This window comes from Hordeum vulgare, chromosome 1H (assembly GCF_904849725.1).
Source record: "Hordeum vulgare subsp. vulgare chromosome 1H, MorexV3_pseudomolecules_assembly, whole genome shotgun sequence".
Taxonomy (NCBI): domain Eukaryota; kingdom Viridiplantae; phylum Streptophyta; class Magnoliopsida; order Poales; family Poaceae; genus Hordeum; species Hordeum vulgare.
Genome location: NC_058518.1, coordinates 1,572,474 through 1,593,421, shown reverse-complemented (window position 1 = coordinate 1,593,421; position 20,948 = coordinate 1,572,474). Strand labels below are relative to the sequence as shown.

The 20,948-nt window shown below is 39.8% G+C and overlaps 1 protein-coding gene and 1 pseudogene across 1 annotated transcript; both read right to left on the bottom strand.

Moving 5' to 3' along the window:
* Window positions 1–4,228: 4,228 nt before the first annotated feature.
* LOC123453037 lies at window positions 4,229–5,947 on the bottom strand (annotated as a pseudogene).
* Window positions 5,907–7,750, bottom strand: LOC123439871 (probable leucine-rich repeat receptor-like protein kinase At1g35710). Its single transcript, XM_045116788.1, has one exon. The coding sequence runs from the start codon at window positions 7,708–7,710 to the stop codon at window positions 6,070–6,072; it is 1,641 nt and encodes a 546-aa protein (XP_044972723.1). The 5' UTR covers window positions 7,711–7,750; the 3' UTR covers window positions 5,907–6,069.
* Window positions 7,751–20,948: the final 13,198 nt, after the last annotated feature.

Below are 20,948 nucleotides of genomic sequence, written 5' to 3'. Positions count from 1 at the left end.
TCACGCTCGATAACTCTGGCCGGACATACTTTTCTGGGTCCTGCCCGGCCTCGGAATATCGACACGTCGCAGCCCCACCTAAGACTAATCAGAGAGGCCAGCCCGCCGGTCTAAATCCTAAGCACAAAGGGTTCGTGGGCCCAGTTCCCCTTCACGCTCCTGCACGTGGCGTGGGCGGCCGACGTCAGTCCTAGCATCCCTTAATCACAAGCGCGATGCATCTCGGGACCACTCGGGCGCGCGCCGCTACACTGCTGGCATCTGAAAAGCTTCGGCTGATACCGCGACGTCGAGTACCCATAATTCTTCCCGCGTAGCCGGTTAGTGCGAAAAGGTCTCCGACCAACCCAGATCAAATACCCAAATCCATTAGCATTTTAATTAGGCCAACAACACAGTATCACGGGAATCCACCCGTCTTACAACTAAGCACCAATGATCCCAGTAACATGGTCGAGTAACTGTGTGGTTGTAACATCGGGGGGAATCCGAGGTATCACCCTCGTTGGATTCCGAACGATGTACCCGTCAAGGTGGGCTTAGAGGAATCACCCTCGAGGGTCCACACTCGCGGGGTTGCACGACAGAGGCGTCATCGGGAATGGTGAAAGAGGAATCACCCTCGATAACCACGACCGACTAGCTATACTATAGAGATATCATCAGGAGTACTTAGCGAGGTGTCACCCTCGGTACCCGATAGTATCCCTGTAGCGTCGTACAACGAAGGGGGGTGAACGTGCTGTGTCGGGTCTGGCTCGTCGATCAGAGATCGAGATTGAAAACAAGCGGGGCAACTGAACTACGGGGTCAGAGGGGATGACTGCTCCACCTATACTAAGCAGATTAAAGGTACAGGACTGAAAATAGCAGTTCATAAAAAATAGGCTATGCATCAGATATAGGAGATAACTACAACAGTAGCAAAATACTAATGCAAGCAGTAGGAAGAAAGACATAGGCGATATAGGAATGATCAAGGGGAGTTTGCTTGCCTTGCTGCTCGGCGGCAAAGGACTGATCGGCAGGGTCGGAGATGTACCCGGCAGCAGCGTCAGTCTCGGGGTCTACCGGTAAGAAGAGGGGGGAGAAACAATAAATAATAGCACCGATGCAACACAAAGCATGACATGGAAAGATGCAGGCTAGATATGAGCTAACGCAGCAACATCCGTCATAGACGGGTCGGAAGAATACCTGACGATATTTTCCGGGTCTCGGGCTACTACCGGTTATACTGGAAACGATGGAAAAGTTCCATGTTTGCTATGCTAGGGACGCGTGACAGACGAACGTGCCGTGTATCCGGGTTCGTCTCGTTTTGCTGATCAACTTTCATGTTGAAATCATTTTGATCTGACTTACGGATTATTTTATATTAATTTTTAAAGTTTTATTAATTATTTAGGAATTAAAAACAGATTTAGCTATTTTAATAAAATCCCATTATGACATCATGGCGATGTCAGGCTGGCATCAGCAGTTGACTGGTCAACTGACCAGCGGGTCCCGAACGTCATAGGCACAAGTTTTATTTAAGATTAAATATTAATTAATCCGATTAATTTAGTGGGGGACCCACGTGTCATACTCTAATTATTCTAATTAATTAATTTAACTAATATATCTATTTATTTATTTATTTAATAAACATTATTTTTTATTTTTATTTTAACTATCGCGTGGGGTCTCCCTGTCATAGACAGCGGGTGCGTTGGCCCCACCGGTAAGTGGCCTAAGGCCATTTACTCATTTTATTAATCACAAATACATAACCATAAAAATGTCGTATCTCTCCACATGCCTATATACGCAAATACATACATAAATACGGGTATCAAATACATACATACATACATACGGAATGCAACATTTGTTTTTATTTATTTTCTCTCAAAACTCTCATCTCCCTCTCTCTGTTAACAAATAAACAGAGAGGTTCTCTGCTAACTCCACCTAGAAGAACCAAAAGTTCAATCCTTCCTACCGGAGTCTACCGTCGACGGATCGAGGTCCCGTTTGCTGGAACGGAACCGGGGCGGTGAGGAGATCGACATGGTGGGAGGAGCCCGAGGAGGGGCTCACCGACGTTGACGGGAGGGGCCGGTGAAGCCGGAGTTCGCGGGAAGGGGCGGAGGAGACGGCGTGGTTCCGGTGGTGAAGGGGACGGTGATGATGGTGGTGACGCGCCGGCGAGGGGGAGCTGGCCGGATCCGGCGAGGTGGAGATGTCTCCCTGCCCGGTCCCTCCCGGACCGAGCGGGAGAAGGCCGACGGGGGCAGGGTGGTAGGCCGGCGAGGTGGAGGGCCGAGGCAGCCGGGGCCCCTGCCGGCGGGGTGGAGGCCGAGGGGGGGGGGCTCGCCGGACGGGAGAGGGGAGGGGCTCGCCGGCCGGGAGAGGGGCCGACGGGGGAGAGGCCGCCGGCGGGAGGAGGAGGCCGTGGGGGAGCGGCTCGCCGGCGGGAGGAGGAGGCGGTGGAGAGGAGGGCTCGCCGGCGGGAGGCAGGGGGCCGACGGGAGGGGAGCAGAGGTGGGAGGCGAGGTGGGGAGGGATCTGGGGGGGTGGGGGCTCTCGTGGGGGGAGGGAGTTACGGGACGTGGGAGTGTGGGGGTCTCGGTGGGGTGGGGTCTGTCGTGGGGGGGGGGGGGGGAAGGGAGACCGAGAGGGGGAGGGAGAGGTGGCGGCGGCAGGAGGGGAGGGAGCGAGAGGGGCTGGCTCCCTCGCCAGGGCGGGTCTAGGGTTTGAGGGAGGGGGGCGCGGGTGGGCTGGCCAGTTGGGCCTTTTGGCCAAGCTCGGCCAGGGGGTGGGGTTGCTTTTTTGTTGTTGTTGTTGTTTTGTTTTGTTTTGCCTTTTTTTATTATTTCTTTCTTTCCTATTTATTTTACTAACTGATTTCTCTTTTTAAATACTTTCTTTTATTATACTTTATTTTATCATTATTATTTTTAATACTTTCCTTTTTATATATATTCTTTTATTATTTGCAATGAACTTATAAAATACTTTTCTTTTGTTTTCAAATTTTGGATCCGGACAGACTCGAATCAATGCGGGTCTGAGATGGAAATTCGATGACGTGGCATCATTTAGCGGTTGATCACTGTAGCTTAATTACAATAACCACTGTTGCAAAAGTCGAGGATGTCACAATCCCATTCGTCAAAGATGCAGCGACGGCGAAGGCTAGGGGCTTCAAAGACGGGCTGATCCTCGCAAACAATATAGGGTGCAACAAGGTGGAGATCAGGGCGGACTGCGTGGAGGTCATCGAGATCATGCAAGCTGGAGGAAATTCTTTAGGACCAGCTGCAACCATCTATGAGGAGTGTTTTTTCTTATGACGTAATTTTCTTTCTGTTAGTTTCTGTCATTGTCCTAGGGAGGCCATATGGCGGCTGATTTGTTGGCTACAAAGTCGGAGCCCTCGAGTATCGTACGTGAATTTGTAAAATAGTACTCCCATTCCCTCTGTATCTAAATAATTGTAGCTGAAAAGACCTAGACTAGTTCTCTCAAGTACAATTATTTAGGTAAAGAGGGAGTATATGTCATTTTTGGGTAGTCTCAGAAGTTCCTTAATATATAGGGGTTGTGTTCTTATCTGCTTTAATCATTCACTTAACATGGACAAGACAGAAATGGAGTGCTATTGTTGCTCCATGCTCCTGGCCATAGTTAATTGGAGCTGATAATTCTGTAGCATCTAATCATTCACTTAATCTCTGTGGGAGCAGCCTATTAGTTCGGTGCTCTAATCTTTATACTCCAAATGCTTTCCCTACAGCTATGAAGGATAATGTGACATTATAATCTCGACCAAGTTGCTTTCCCGTGACGGAATTCAAGATGCATGCTCACCAGGTTAGCTTTAGTTTGCTGCCAAGTTCACCATTTGATCGTTCCTGCTTGGTCCAAGATATTTTAATTAGAACAATACGTTAGGACTACATGATATCACACCGGTTTCGATTCCATTTTTTTCCATCTTTAGGTTCTTGGGAGCAAATAGTAGATAAAAAGAGACAAATATTAGCACACCATTTCAAGTATAGCCTTGCAGACAACAACCGAAAGAAAGTGTCACATGTGGATACCATGTTCAGTGTCTTAAAACAAATATAACCATAGACACGGCATACATTTTACAAGCAACCCACAAAACTAATTGTATTTATGCATTGTTAGAAATCGGGAAGTGGACAAACCGAGAGATATCAATAACACGGGAACACCAATTTTTATGTGCAAAACCCTTGCGGGGAAAACCACGGGCACACAATGGTGATCGTTCACCGTATCAGGAGAGTGAATACAAAACATATAGACTTACAATGAGCCATCAACACATCAACACATATATATATATAGGTAGCATATATGAGTGACTCGACTCAAAAGCAGGAACCCAAATCGGCCTCCGCTACGATAGACCTTGGCTTCTCACTAGATTTTAGATCATGTATTAATATGCATCCCTTGCTTGCTGTAATGTAAGTGCGCTGAAAGGCACGGGACATGAACTAGAAGAGGGTCGCTGGATGAGTGTTCGGTATGCCTCCCTCATGGTTGGCCTTGTTTGTGGAGAAGATTCCAAGCAAGAAAAGGCCAGCTTAATGAGGAGACATAAGTTGTTCTCTTCTGTTGTTGTTGGTGTTGTCACCCGTTGGTCGAGAATATCTTGCACTAGTATAGTTTCTTCTCCATTTAACAAAGTACCGTCTAATAGATCCCTTGGATGCTTCCCCATCAGTAGCTCTAGCACAACAACGCCAAAGCTATAGACATCACATTTCTCTGTCACAACAGATGTGTACGAAAGTTCTGCACAACATCGAGCAAAACATTAGGATTAGGAACAAATTGATAGAGATGAATGCTTCTATGTTGAGGAGAAAGGTTATACTAGCACATACCAGGAGCCATGTAGCCATACGTTCCTGCTAGTGCACTCCAATTTGATGAGTCGGGCTTAAGAATCCTTGCAGCGCCGAAATCCGAGACGGAAGCCTTGAAGATTGTATCAAGTAAGATGTTGTTACTCGTGATATCTCGATGGATTATAGGTGGACTGCATTCGTGGTGCAAATAAGATATTGCTTGAGCCACATCAGTTGCAAGAGCAATTCTCTTTTGCCAATCTAATTCCTTTGCTAGCTCCTCATTTTCCAATGTCCCATGGAGGCTTCCCTGTTGAATGTAGTCGTAGACGAGAAACTTATATGCTGGATGGGAGCAGAATCCATACATTTTGACAATGCTTCGTTGTCGGATCTTCCAACTCCTCTTCGGTGTGATGAAGCTTCTTCACAGCAACTAGCTGCCCATCTTGGAGCTGTGCCTTGTAGACTTTGCCGTATCCTCCTATTCCAATGATGTACTTATCATCGAAGTTTTCGGTTTCCCTTACAATATCATCAAATGCTAATCTTCCATTGAAATTCCAAACAGAGAATAGGTCCCTTCCTTCAGAGGTAACACTCTCTTGTGGTTTTCTCTTCTTACGACTAAGAACTATTATGACAGCAATTGCAACAACAATGCAGAAAACCACCACAAGAACAATTGGCAAGAGCAAACCAAGTATGTTTCGTTTATGTTGACCAGCTACTAGAGTTGAATAACAAGGTGTCATGCCATAGATGTTACCACACATACCATTGTTGGGAAGAAACCAACTTGCTGAAGCATTTTGGAGTAGCCGTGCTGTTGGGACTGGTCCTTCCAACTCGTTGTAGGACACATCAAGTGTTGAAAGGCTAACCATGCTTGCAAAGGAGGATGGAATGCTGCCGCTGAACTGATTATGTGATAAATTCAGAAATTCTAGCATCTCCAACTTCCCAAGTTGCTGTGGCAACACACCGCTAAGGTTATTGTTGCTCACATCTAACATGATCTGCAGGCCTGCTATATTTCCTATCGCACCAGGCAAATATATCAAGGTATCCTAGATTGCTTAGCTTTTCTATCTGTGTAGGTATGGATCCAGATAATTGGTTCGACGATAAGTTGAGGCTATATAGATTTGCTAAACTGAAGATTTCTGGTGGAATCTCACCGCTGAGATGATTAGAATCGAGTGTTAGCTCTACTAGGTTGGACAATTTTGAAAGGATTGGAGGTATGGAACCTGTGATCATATATTTTTTGGAGATGTAGCATTGTTAGCTGGTTAGATGCACCTAGATTTTGTGAGATCTGTCCCGAGAGTCTATTTGCTGACAAGACCATCCATTTGAGTTGTGGATACACACCAAAATCCTGAGATATATTTCCTGTTAGTTGGTTGCTACCAAGGGAAAGTTTAACCAAACCGGTACATGTCTTTAAACTCCGTGGAATGGGGCCATGGAATTTATTAGTATGGACATTGAAATATCGAAGTCTGCCACCTGAACATATATTTGCGGGTAAAGGTCCTGAAAGTGAGTTTCTTTCTAGCCCAAGTTCAACAAGGTTTATGAGGTCCCCAAATTCTTGAGGAAGAGAACCTGATAACTTGTTATTGAAGAGCTCTAGATTTTGGAGGCTTTGCAACTTCCCAAAAGTTATTGGTATTGATCCCGAAATTTGGTTCAAAGACAATTGTAAATATATGAGGTTCACTAGATTGCCAATCTCTTGAGGGATGATACCGGTTATTTGGTTGTTGGAGAAGTCTAACAACCGGAGATTCATCAAGGTGCCCAATTCTATAGGTATTAGGCCTGAGATTTGATTTGTAAAGAGAGTAAATGTATCGAGCATAGTGAGGTTCCCTAATTCTGGGGGTATTGTACCCGATATTTGATTTTCGTGGAGAACAAGTTGGTTTAGCATAGTCAGGCTTCCTAGTTCTGGGGGTATCGAGCCTGTTATTTGATTATCATAGAGAAAAAGTTGGTTCATCTTAGTGAGATTGGCTATGAAGATTGGAATTGGACCTGAAAAATCATTTGAATTAAGCCCAAGAACTTTCAAACGGACGAGCCTGCCTAACTCTTGGGGTATAGGCCCTGAAAGCTGATTACCAAACAGATACAAAATATTTAGTCGGGTTAGATTTCCAAGGGTTTTTGGTATCATGCCACTTAAGGTGCTGTTGCTTAGCTGTAAAGTATGTAGGTTGACAAGCCTTCCAATCTCCTCAGGAACGAGACCTGATACCATGTTTTGGTTAATGAGAAGATCAGTTAACATTGTTAGGTTACCTAGAGACGGAGGGATATGTCCTGTGAGTCTGTTAAACGAGAGTTCAAGAAGCCTTAGACTTTCTAGGCTACCAATCTCATAAGGAATTTTTCCTATGAGCTGGTTGTGATGAAGGACAAGTACCGAAAGTGCTGTCAGGGAGCTGATACTAGCGGGTAGTGCACCATGGAGATTGTTGTTGTGAAGGTCGATATGTGTGAGGAACGGAAGAGCCGAGAAGTTGAGCTCACCAAGCTGGCCACGGATGCCAGCATCCGGCAGGGAGATGTTGGTCACCACCCAAGGCATGCGGCGGCCATGGCGAACAGCCATGCACATGATGCCCGTCCAGTTGCATGGGCTGGTCTTTTCCTGCCAAGAGCTCATCTGCAGCGGTGGACTCGCAAGTGTAGCTTTCCAGTGGAGGAGGGCCATGCGTTGGGACCCCAGTGAGATCCCTCCATGGCGCACAGCATGGCACCCCAGCAAGAGAGGAAGGCACGGCATCAGCATTAGGCAGAGGTACAACGTAGGTCGCATTTTGCTGCCTAGTGTTTGCCTCTGGAATTCGAGAATGTGTTTGGTTGGGGGATGTGATTTAATACATAATCTCATTCCGTTGATGAGTATTTAACCAGCATGTCTCCCATTGTTATGAGCTCCTCGGTCAACACACACCAGTTTAGTGGAAGCTTTTTCTCGAAAAGGAGTTGAGTGGAAGCTGCACAACAGCTGAGCGGAGGCTATTTTTTTCGCAAAAAGGAGTCGAGTGAAAGCTTTTTTTTCTTTCCTTCGGAAGTTGTTGCTGGGGTACCTGTTTTTCGTCTTCAGTGTCGCCTCTTTTTCTTTCCTCGTGCCCCTGGAATTTATTTTGAAAGCATTTGAAGGCAGGTATATAGGGGTACCCACAGCGTACGCGTACTGATAATATCTTTCCGAATTCTCCTCTGTCTACAACTTATAACATTTCAGTAGAGTTTTCATTTGATGGTATCTCAGGTGACTGGTTTGACAGTATTTCTTTGTTTATTTGATCATGTAACTTGTTACTACTTCAGTTATGGCCATTCCATAAAGACATTTGACCAGCTTATCTTGAGCTATTCCATAAAGTTTAACTATTACTCGCTTTTCAGCTGGTACATAGAACGCAAGACTTAGCTCAAGGATTTGTGACGCAATGCAAATTGGGGGGAAATTTCCATGCTGGATTTTTATTGATGTTAAAAATGAAGGTTTATGTGTTGAATTTCGGTCAATACAAATCCTGGACCCTAAGTCTTGTTGGAAGTCATGTGTCTAATAAGTAAAAAATGATGTACAACCAAGCAGCATCATGGCCACACTGACCGAAGAAAAGTTCCAGGCTCAAGTGGGTTCAATTAGGTAAATTTCTACTACTGGTGCTTTCTGTACGTCATTGCCGTGTAACATCCAACACGCCAATATTCCCAGCTATGCCCCTTTTTAATTTACAAGTAGTCAAAAGTGTGCAGATTATTACTATTGCTTCCATACTTCTTTGGTAGCTCATAGCAGTGCATTGAGATGTATAGTATAGTACTCCCTCGGTTCCTAAATATAAGTCTTTAAAAATGTTTCATTAATGAACTACATACGGATGTATATAGACATACTTTAAAGTGTACATTCACTTATTTTGTTTCGTATGTAGACTTCTAGTGAAATATCTTAAAAGACTTATATTTAGGAACGGAGGGAGTACAAGATAGCAGAAACGGCAGTAGACACTTATGCATGCGACGAATAAGCACAATAATTCGAGGGTTGCTTCAGTGCACCTCTGATAACTTTTGAGAAGGATACTTCCATCTATTAATCATTATAGACAATGTGTTGTTCCAGGTAACTCAATCTCTTATGAGTATACACATATATGGAACCTTGCCTCAGAGCAGATGACAACTTTCTCATATTTGCTTGCATGCACGACCATTATTATTATGTTTAGGCTGGTGGACCGCAAGTCTTGTTGGAAGTCATGTGTCGCAGGAAAATGAGGAATTCATAGCCGGTACAACCGGGAAGCATCATGATCACACTTGACTGAAGAAAAGTTCCAACACGCTCAAGTGGGTTGATTCGGTAAACTTCTACTACTCGCGCTTTCTGTACGTGTTGATAACATCCAACACGACAATATTCCCAGGTTTGCCCCTTTGTAATATACGAGTAGTCCATAGTTTGCAGATTATTACTATGGCATCCATAATTTCATAGCTCTCATAGCAGTGCATAGAGATGTACAGTATAGCAGAAGCATCTGTAAACACTTCTACAAAGGTAAAGACATAGTACGTTGAGGGTTGCTTCAGCAGACGCTGGCGACGGCGTGAACAGGCGGCTGAAGATGGTGTCCCTGACGTTGTTCGGAGAGGCTGAACTCCACCAGCACCCGTGCAAGCCGCCGCCATCTTCTCCGAGCAGATGAGTATTCGCTGCAGCAGCAGAGCTTCCGAAAGCCCAATGCGTGAGTAGTACCCTGTTATATGGACGAAATCAATGCATGTTGAGCTGCAAATGTTTGAAATCAATGCGTTCATTATAAAGCCCGACTGTAACATCTCATCCTCCAATATCCGTTACCTGTGATGCTTGTGTTGTTGATGCCCAAGGGAAGCAAATTTCTGCTAATTCTGCATGGAACACAAAATCCAAATAATCAGATCACGACTCAGCTAAATAGAACACCATATCACGGCAAATGCAGCTCAGTTGCTTCATTTGGACTCTTTATTGGAACTAATCACGACTAGCCAAAACTGAGTCTGGCACGGATTCAAATCTTACACATGTGCATGTTTTTAGCCAAGTATGCCCGCATAGACATATCAGCAGGCAGTGTACGGGCACATGCATAACCAAAGATTGTAATATTCCTGAAGATTAAAGTCTAAACAAAATCATGACGAAGAAGAAAATAAAAAAAAAAGATAATGCCACCTCCATTGGCAGCCAAGACACGGTGTGCAAACCTCTCCAACATGCACTCAATACCCTAAAAAGAAGGGCTATAATGGATACAAAGCCTATAAAGCATAGAAGGCCTAAAAACTAGGTGCATGACGGACAAGGAGAAAGAAGGAGGAAATAATAGAGGAGACTTCTTCCGGAAGCCATCCAAGAGGTGCTCTCTTGCCTATAAAAGGAGGAGCCTTGCTGCGAAGAGAGACACCAGACGGAGAAGAACCAGCCATAGATAGAGCACAGAGTTGCAACTCAGCTAGCAAGCTCTTTGCTCAGTAGTAGTAGTAGTAGTAGTAGTACTTCCTCATCGTGTAATAAAGAGCTACAATATTTAGAGCATTTGTAAGCTCGCGAAGGTAGTTAGAAGGTAATTTCTTTACCCTTGTGTAAACCCTTCGGGATTCCCGAAAGGGAAAACCATATGTAAATTATGTTGTGGAAATGATGTAGTTTCGTGTTTTCACTTGGTATTTTATTTTTGAATTTATGGAACGAGTTCTTATGCTAGGGATCCTATAGGAGAAAACTCTGCCGGTAGTTCTCTGTGTAGCCTTTTATGGCATTTGAATAAGAACCTTATGACCGTAGAGAAGTGTTCCCCTTGGGTGGAACTGCCTGGGAAGACGATAGGAATTTACTCCATAAATTTGCAACTAAAACATCAAGTGAACGAACTTAGCTATATCTGAAACAATATAATGATAAATATGGTGAGTACTGAGTAGGATATTACACCACTGCGTACACCTCATTCGTCTTGTTGGCCTCGACAGCCCCTCAAAGATCCTGCAATATAAACGAAATAATTTAAAAACACTTCGTATTAAAAATAATATAAAGTTATAAATTCAGGTTTTAATGTTGATATACGTGATTATGTATACGAGTAAGTACAAACTTATTTATTTATTTTATATTATTTTTAATACGAAGTGTTTTTAAATTATTTCGCTTATATTACAGGATCTTTGAGGGGCTGTCGAGGCCAACAAGACGACTGAGGTGTACGCAGTGGTGTAATATCCTACTCAGTACTCACCATATTTATCATTATGTTGTTTCAGATGTAGCTAAGTTCGTTCACTTGATGTTTTAGTTGCAAATTGATGGAGTAAATTCCTATCGTCTTCCCAGGCAGTTTCACCCAAAGGGAACACTTCTCTACGGCCATAAGGTTCTCATTCAAATGCCATAAAAGGCTACACAGAGAACTACCGGCAGAGTTTTCTCCTATAGGATCCCTAGCATAAGAACTCGTTCCATAAATTCAAAAATAAAATACCAAGTGAAAACACGAAACTACATCATTTCCACAACATAATTTACATATGGTTTTCCCTTTCGGGAACCCCCGAAGGGTTTACACAAGGGTAAAGAAATTACCTTCTAACTACCTTCGCGAGCTTACAAATGCTCTAAATATTGTAGCTCTTATTACACGATGAGGAAGTACTACTACTACTACTACTACTACTACTACTACTACTACTGAGCAAAGAGCTTGCTAGCTGAGTTGCAACTCTGTGCTCTATCTGTGGCTCGTTCTTCTCCGTCTGGTGTCTCTCTTCGCAGCAAGGCTCCTCCTTTTATAGGCAAGAGAGCACCTCTTGGATGGCTTCCGGGAGAAGGCTCCTCTATTATTTCCTCCTTCTTTCTCCTTGTCCATCACGCACCTAGTTTTTAGGTCTTCTAGGCTTTATAGGCTTTGTAGCCATTATAGCCCTTCTTTCTAGGGTATTGAGTGCATGTTGGAGAGGTTTGCACACCGTGTCTTGGCTGTCAATGGAGGTGGCATTATCTTCTTTTTTGATTTTCTTCTTCGTCATGATTTTGTCTTGGACTTTAATCTTCAGGAATATTACAATCTTTGGTTATGCATGTGCCCGTACACTGCCTGGTGATATGTCTATGCGGGCATACTTGGCTGGAAACATTCACATGTGTGTGCATTGGCTATTGATATGTGTACGCATACATGCTTCCTTTTTTTTGAGGGGGGTCTTCCCTGCCCATATAATTGATATTTCATATCAATATACACTATGATTAAAAAAAATGCAGCATGTATGCGTACGCATATCAATAGCGAATGCACACACATGTGCTTGTTTTCAGCCAAGTATGCCCGCATAGACATATCAGCAGGCAGTGTACGGGCACATACATATCCAAAGATTGTAATATTCCTGAAGATTAAAGTCCAAGACAAAATCATGACGAAGAAGAAAATCAAAAAAGAAGACAATGCCACCTCCATTGGCAGCCAAGACACGCTGTGCAAACCTCTCCAACATGCACTCAATACCCTAGAAAGAAGGGGCTATAATGGCTACAAAGCCTATAAAGCCTAGAAGGCCTAAAAACTAGGTGCATGACGGACAAGGAGAAAGAAGGAAGAAATAATAGAGGAGCCTTCTCCCGGAAGCCATCCAAGAGGTGCTCTCTTGCCTATAAAAAGAGGAGCCTTGCTGCGAAGAGAGACACCAGACAGAGAAGAACCAGCCACAGATAGAGCACAAAGTTGCAACTCAGCTAGCAAGCTCTTTGCTCAGCAGTAGTAGTAGTAGTAGTAGTAGTACTTCCTCATCGTGTAATAAAGAGCTACAATATTTAGAGCATTTGTAAGCTCGCGAAGGTAGTTAGAAGGTAATTTCTTTACCCTTGTGTAAACCCTTCAGGGATTCCCGAAAGGGAAAACCATATGTAAATTGTGTTGTGGAAATGATGTAGTTTCGTGTTTTCACTTGGTATTTTATTTTTGAATTTATGGAACGAGTTCTTATGCTAGGGATCCTATAGGAGAAAACTCTGCCGGTAGTTCTCTGTGTAGCCTTTTATGGCATTTGAATGAGAACCTTATGGCCGTAGAGAAGTGTTCCCTGGTGGAACTGCGTGGGAAGACGATAGGAATTTACTCCATAAATTTGCAACTAAAACATCAAGTGAACGAACTTAGCTACATCTGAAACAATATAATGATAAATATGGTGAGTACTGAGTAGGATATTACACCACTGCGTACACCTCAGTCGTCTTGTTGGCCTCGACAGCCCCTCAAAGATCCTGCAATATAAGCGAAATAATTTAAAAACACTTCGTATTAAAAATAATATAAAATAAATAAATAAGTTTGTATTTACTCGTATACGTAATCACGTATATCAACATTAAAACCTGAATTTATAACTTAATATAGTTTAGATTTATTATAAATATTTTAATTATTCTGTATATTTGGTATCAGGTCCAGCGTTTTAAACATTGATAGGTTAAAGTATTTAAATTTAGAAGTTAGCGCAGGTAAGGTAATAAATACTAAAGAGAATATTAATATAAGGTGCAGAATAAATCCTTTTGAAGAGCATACCTGGCATACATCTCATAGCCAGCTAAATACAATTGTCGATTTGATATATAACTTTTACATATCTTGGAGGAAAAGACAAGATAATTTAGACCAAAAATTTGAGAGTTTATCCAAAGAATACCAAAAGCTTGCGGATAAATATTCTGGTCTGAACAATAAAATTGATCTCGCCTTACATAAGCTAGAAGAAGCAAAGGCCAGGCAGAACATACTTTGCAAGAATAACGATTATATTAAAGAAGAAGTGTTGTCAATTGGCCGTTACCTAAGTAAAGGCAAAGACTCACTCCCTCGCACAGAAGAAAGACAAGATATACTCGATATAAAGAAGTTGCTGCAAAAAGTTAAAACTTTGATTGTCTCATAATTATATGACTGAATATAGCCAAGCATTAAACGAAGTAGCCAAATACTTGTCACCTCCTGTAGGATTTTCTGATCACGACTCACCAAAAGAAGACTCTAAAATTATAATAAGACAAAATAATACAATTCTTCAGCTATTAATCCAAGTTTTAGACAAGCTAAAAAGTGTCCAAAACAATAAAGAAATTGTGCTATCGTCATCTGGAATCGTAACATCATCAAGAAATATTAATTCAGAAAAATGGACATATCTAAAGGCTTCCTTAGAAGAGATAAAACCCTCCAGTTAGTAAGACAAGACTCAAGACCACTCGCAATGAAGCATAGATTATCATGTAAAGCCGATGATATTGATAGTATTTAAGAAGTTATAGATATTCAGAGAGACCTCGAAAGATATCAAAAGGATACCCTAAGAAAAATAAAACCGCAACAGGTATATCACATGGGTATGTTTGAGAGTAAGAGCGGGTTATACCGAATATCAAGAGAAGTAGAACTAAGTGTTAACACACCCAGTTCATTTAAGAATAGTAAGCAAAAATATTGAACATGAACTAAAATATTGTGGTTACAAATATATTCATCAAGGTATGTATATTATAGGAGTTAAAGGTATGACAAGAAAGAAATTAGGAGCAAAGGTGCTTATAACTCTATTAGACCGAAGGTGGGAATCAGTAGATAAAGCAGCATTAGGATTTTTGGAAGGAGACATGAATGAAAATAGATTAATAACCTATATAGCTCCAGACCTAATGATGCCTGTAAAAGAATTTATTGAAAAAAATGAGTTTTGGTTTCCAAACTAAGGGATATGAAGATTTTAAAGGAACAAATTTGTTAGTAAGCATAGAATTTATAGGAAGGCTCACTAACAGAAGTAACTCTAGATATAGAGTTAATGTGAGCGATGTAATTGATAGTATGCAATCAAAGGGTATTAAATTTATGAATCCACTTAAAATTGGTTCTGAAGAAAGAGCGGGAGAAGAGTGGAAGATTGGTGAATTAATAGAGAAAAAAGAATTAAAGCAACCTGAAAACTATATAAGTTATCAAAATTGTGAAGGAAGTAGTAGCATTAGATTTATGAACTATAAATCGGCATCAATAGAAGACGCAGAATCCTTTATGTCAGAAACAGAATCTATTGACGATAAGAATAAAGATGTGACCGAATGCATGGAAAAGGCTAATTTAGATGATGAAATAATTCACTGGGAAAATAAGCTAAAGCATATAGATTGGGAATATAAAAATTCTATGACAAAAGATTGGCCTAAGATAAGAGAAAGAGAATTGTTTATAATTAGAGAAATTGCAAGGTTAAAAAAACTAAAAAATGAGAAAAAGTTGGTAACTAGTGGTTCAATTATGCCAAATACATCATCAATTGAAAGGGGAGAACATGCTGGTAGTAATAATGATGCTATCACTAATAGAGATAAGAATATTGTTCAGGAAGAAGAAGTTGTTAGTGAAGAAGAGCAATGTGATATAAATAATAAGTTATTACTAGAAAGTTATGAAGAGGAAGAGGAATTAGTAAAAGATATGTGGTTAGAAGATGAAAATTATAATGATTCGGAGCAGAATAGTGATTTTTATAACTCACTAGATGATGTGGGACTACAAAATTTAGACAATGCAATGGAAGCTATGGAAGTAGAAAGTAGTAATAAAAGAAGAAAGGGATATGGCGAGTCTTCGGTAAAAAGAGAAGGAGAGAGAGAGAGAGACCTACCAGATCAGCTGGACAATGGCCTCCAGAAAAGGATGATTATCAACCTACATATATCCCTGGACAATATAGATATATGGGTGCTAAAAGAAGAGATTTTGAAAAGCCAGTGCAATTTCAAAATTATAAGAATGATGGCGCTATTTTAAACCTAGCAGCTCATGACCCGATAGATTGGCCGAATATAATCAGCATATGGAAAGGTTTAATAGTTCAAAAATATATACAAAACCAGTATAATATAGGAACTAAGGTAGAAGATATGTTAACATATCTTGAAACATTTTTAGGAGAATCTGTAAAAGTTCTATGGGAACAATGGGTAGAGACATATCCTAATCAGTATGAAGAATTAAAAAGGGTCGGAAGTAACCCTAATAACTTTGCAAATGTTATTTCAAATATGATCATCGCAGAAGACCCGGAATTAGGATATACCTCACTACAAAACGAAAGGTTGAGAGAAATAGAAAAACTAACATTAAATAGCTGGAAAGGAATAAAAGAATTCTCTCAACATTATTTATATAATGCTACCACTGCGAAGCAAGGGTTTAATGTAGGTGTTGTAGAAAGATATTTTAATAAGTTGCCAGACCCTCTAGGATCCATAATATTTGAAGAATATAAAAAAGAAACAGGCGGAAATGTGGTAAATATATCTCAAGCCATAACATTTGTTTTTAAACAATTAAGAAAGGTATGTACAGGCATACAAGCCCAAAGGTCTATGAAGAAGTCAGATTACAATTTCTGCAATAACATTGTCCAAATACACCTTATGTATGGAGAAGAAAGGCATCGGAAAAACAAATATTATAAACCACAAAGGAGAGATAATAGAATTTTTAGAACAAAGAAAAGATATTTCTTGAGAAGGTCCGATAATAGAGCCCCATTCTTGCATAAAAGAAATGTAAGAAGATATAATCCTAAGAAATCATATGATAAAACATGCAGGTGTTTCATATGTAACTCTCCCGATCACTTAAGTAGAACTTGCCCTAATAAAGACCAGAAAAGGTACTCTAGCAAATATGAGGAGCAAGAGAGAGTATTAATAGTAGATAGTGTTAATGAGAATATATTGGTATGTGATGATGAAATAAAAGACGACGAGTCAATATATTCAATCATAGAGACAGATGAAGTAGAAAATGAGACTCCAGAATATGAATCAAGCGATGATGAAATAGACCTAATTGATGAATTAGCCGGTTTAATGATCGAAATGATGAATCAAGTAGATTGTGAACATGACTGGATTAAAGGAAAAGGGGATTATAACATAAAATGTGCTTTCTGTATATATTATCCTAGCCAAGATAATAGATTCACATGTAGTTTATGCTTAAAGCAAGCATGTACCTCCTGTCTAAAAGTCAGTAATCAAAAATGGAGACAGGAAATAGAATGGGAACCAGAAGAAAGAATATTATCCAGCAGGGTTAGAAACTTAGAAAATAGAATAAATAAGCTAGAAGTAGAATTAGAAAAGCTAAAGGATGAATTAGAAGATAATAAAGAGCAAGATAATAAGGTTGCAAAAATCACAGAGATGAAAGAACAAATGATAACAATAAGGGATAAAAAAGGAGATAAATTAATACAATTAAAAGATGCAATAACTAGTTTTGGAAACAAATATATTGTTCGATTACCATTCAAAGAAGTGTTAGGGATAAGAATCCCAGTTAGAATAGTTCTAAAGCCAAACATTTCTTATAAAGTGTTAGCGCTACTAGATACGGGTTGCACAAAGAACATCATACATGATAAATATTTCATGAGATGTCCAGAAATAGTTGAAACTATAGATAATAATAAAGCTGAAGTATCTACCGATATGTCAGGAATAAAGAAAATCCACAACCAGTTAGCATATAATATTGAAGCATACATAAATGGCACGAAATATATAGTAGATGAAATTACAATAAGAGATTTATCAGTAATAAACGATGACATGATAATAGGGTTAAGGTTTTTACAACAGTCTTTACAAACTACAATTATACATGAAGAAGGGGTTACATTTATCCCTTATCAAGATAATCTCCCATACATATCTGAAGTAAGAAAGCAAAGAAAAGCTTTGCAAAATGTAGAGATATCTAATTTGGATGGAGAATATAGTACAAGTCCAGAGGTAGCCCTTGAATTCTGTAAAGATGAAGAACTTAGTGAGACCATAGAAGAATATCATATAGAAAATACAAGTACAGAATGCATAGCATTACAATCATTTTCACCAAATTGGTACAGAGACATAAAATCCAAAAAAGATATAGATAAGATAGTGCAAAGATTAGAAAACATACAAATTATAGGGGAAATACCGATGAAACATTGGGAAAGGAACTCTGTAGTTTGAAAAATAAATATTATAAATCCAGACTATATCATTAAGTCAGGGCCAATAGAAGCTACTCCTAAAGATATTGAAGAGTTCAAAATGCATATTGAGGAATTATTAAAATTAAAAGCAATTAGAGAAAGTAGAAGTCCTCATAGGTCTGCTGCTTTTATAGTGAGAAATCATGCTGAAGAGGTGAGAGGTAAATCCAGAATGGTAATTAACTTTAAAAAGCTTAATGATAATACGGTAGATGATGCATACAACATACCTAATAAACAGGAATGGATCAATAGAATACAAGGAAGCAAATTTTTCTCTAAATTTGACTTAAAAGCAGGGTTTTGGCAAGTGAAAATGGCCGAAGAATCCATTCCATGGACTGCCTTTACTTGTCCACAAGGCCATTATGAATGGCTAATAATGCCATTGGGTCTAAAGAATGCACCTGCACTATTTCAAAGGAAAATGCAAAATATATTTAATGAGAACCAGGCCTTTATATTAGTATACGTAGATGATTTGTTAGTATTCTCAAAATCATATAAAGAGCATATAGCCCATCTCGAAGTGTTCTTTCGCAAGGTAGAACAAAATGGGCTCATATTATCAAAAAAGAAGATGGAAATTTGTAAAGAAAGAATAAATTTCCTTGGTCATGAAATAGGAGAAGGAAAAATATATTTGCAAGAACACATTGCAAAGAAAATTTTAGAGTTTCCTGATAATATGAGTGATAAAAAAGTTCTACAACAATTCTTAGGAATTGTAAACTATGCAAGAAATTACATAGATAACCTAGCAAAGCTAGCCGGACCTTTATATGCTAAATTAAGAAAGAATGGTCAGAGATATTTTAATTCTGAAGATATAAAATTAGTAAAGGCCATCAAAAAAAAAGTCAAGAATTTAAAGCCCCTAGAATTGCCTCTAGAAGATAATTATTTTATTATTGAAACAGATGCATCTAAAGTAGGATGGGGTGCTATATTAAAACAAAAACCTAATAAATATTCCCCAAAAGCAGATGAAAAAAATATGTAGATATGCTTCAGGAAGTTACAAGTTAAAAACGGTAAATAATATTGATAGAGAAATCCTTGCAGTTGTAAATGCAATAAATGCTTTTAGGTTATATCTAGGATTCAAAGAATTTACAGTGCGAACTGATTGTGAAGCCATATGTCGATATTATAATAAAATTAATAGTAAGAAAAGTTCAACCAGAAGATGGGTCTTATTTGAAGACACCATAGCTGGGAATGGTTATAAAGTTATTTTTGAGCATATTAAGGGAAAAGATAATACTTTACCTGACATATTTTCTCGTGCATCAAATTTGCAGAAATGAAGAAAGGATTATTCCCCACCAGGGACGAATTCTTCTTCTTTGGGGAGGAGAACAGGCTGAAGATATTTCAGCCAAATACCTTCAATTTCAAGCCAAAGGCCCATATCAAGCTTGATGAAATTCAGAGGTGCATACTGGATAATTTCTGGTTCCAATATACCAATAAGAGAGATGAAAAAGGATATATGCTATTTCTAAATAGCTTGGCAGAATATTTTAACCAAATGAATATGAAGGCGACAAAACTAGAAAGGGCTGAAATACAAAAAGGAGAAATATTATATGTTTTGTTTGACGGAAATAAACCCGGAATATATTTGACATGGGAAGACATCATGATAGAGAAACTAGATGCAAAACGAATGGGACAAGACCTAACATTCAAAAAATATGAAAGTATTGATGAGGCCTTGTTTTGGGCAAGAAAAATGATAGGGGAAAACTATTATATTGACCCCAAGGCTAAAGATTATATCCATAAGAGAAAGAATGCAGATAACAACGCATCTAATATGCCAATATTTAAAATTACCAAGGGAGAATCATCAGGAAAGAATATAAAGGAAGAAGGTTCTCCAAAAAATTATACATATAAAGAATGCCTTCTGAAGGGCCTAGACCCTTTGGATAGTGAATATATAGATCAAGAAATGGACAAAAGATTTGAAGAATTGTCAAAAATAATGAAGAAAGAATTAAAGAAAGAGATATTAGAAGAAATAAGGGTTGAAATGAAAATAAGATTTGAAGATATAAAGAAAGAATGTGATACGGAGTATGATTTCCATCTCTTAGATGACGATCATATGGATATCGCAGGGCATGGGCAGCCACCTGAATAAAACCCAACTTCAAATGTCACTGAATTTGAATTGATATTACTATCAATTATTCGGGCGCGGAGGACATATACTCCGACTGAATGCTGATAGTAATCTAGAATCTTAGTGTATATTGATATGAAATATCAATTATATGGGCAGGGAAGACCCCCCTCAAAAAATGCAGCATGTATGCGTACGCATATCAATAGCCAATGCACACACATGTGCATGTTTCTAGCCAAGTATGCCCGCATAGACATATGAGCAGGCAGTGTACGGGCACATGCATATCCAAAGATTGTAATATTCCTGAAGATTAAAGTCCAAGACAAAATCATGACGAAGAAGAAAATCAAAAAAGAAGACAATGCCACCTCCATTGGCAGCCAAGACACGGTGTGCAAACCTCTCCAACATGCACTCAATACACTAGAAAGAAGGGCTATAATGGCTACAAAGCCTATAAAGCCTAGAAGGCCTAAAAACTAGGTGCATGATGGACAAGGAGAAAGAAGGAAGAAATAATAGAGGAGCCTTCTCCCGGAAGCCATCCAAGAGGTGCTCTCTTGCCTATAAAAGGAGGAGCCTTGCTGCGAAGAGAGACACCAGACGGAGAAGAACCAGCCATAGATAGAGTACAGAGTTGCAACTCAGCTAGCAAGCTCTTTGCTCAGTAGTAGTAGTAGTAGTAGTAGTAGTACTTCCTCATCGTGTAATAAAGAGCTACAATATTTAGAGCATTTCTAAGCTCGCGAAGGTAGTTAGAAGGTAATTTATTTACC

Bases quoted from the DNA above. Each gene is read 5' to 3' on its own strand.
- LOC123439871 (XM_045116788.1), bottom strand. From the start codon at position 7,710: ATGCGACCTACGTTGTACCTCTGCCTAATGCTGATGCCGTGCCTTCCT.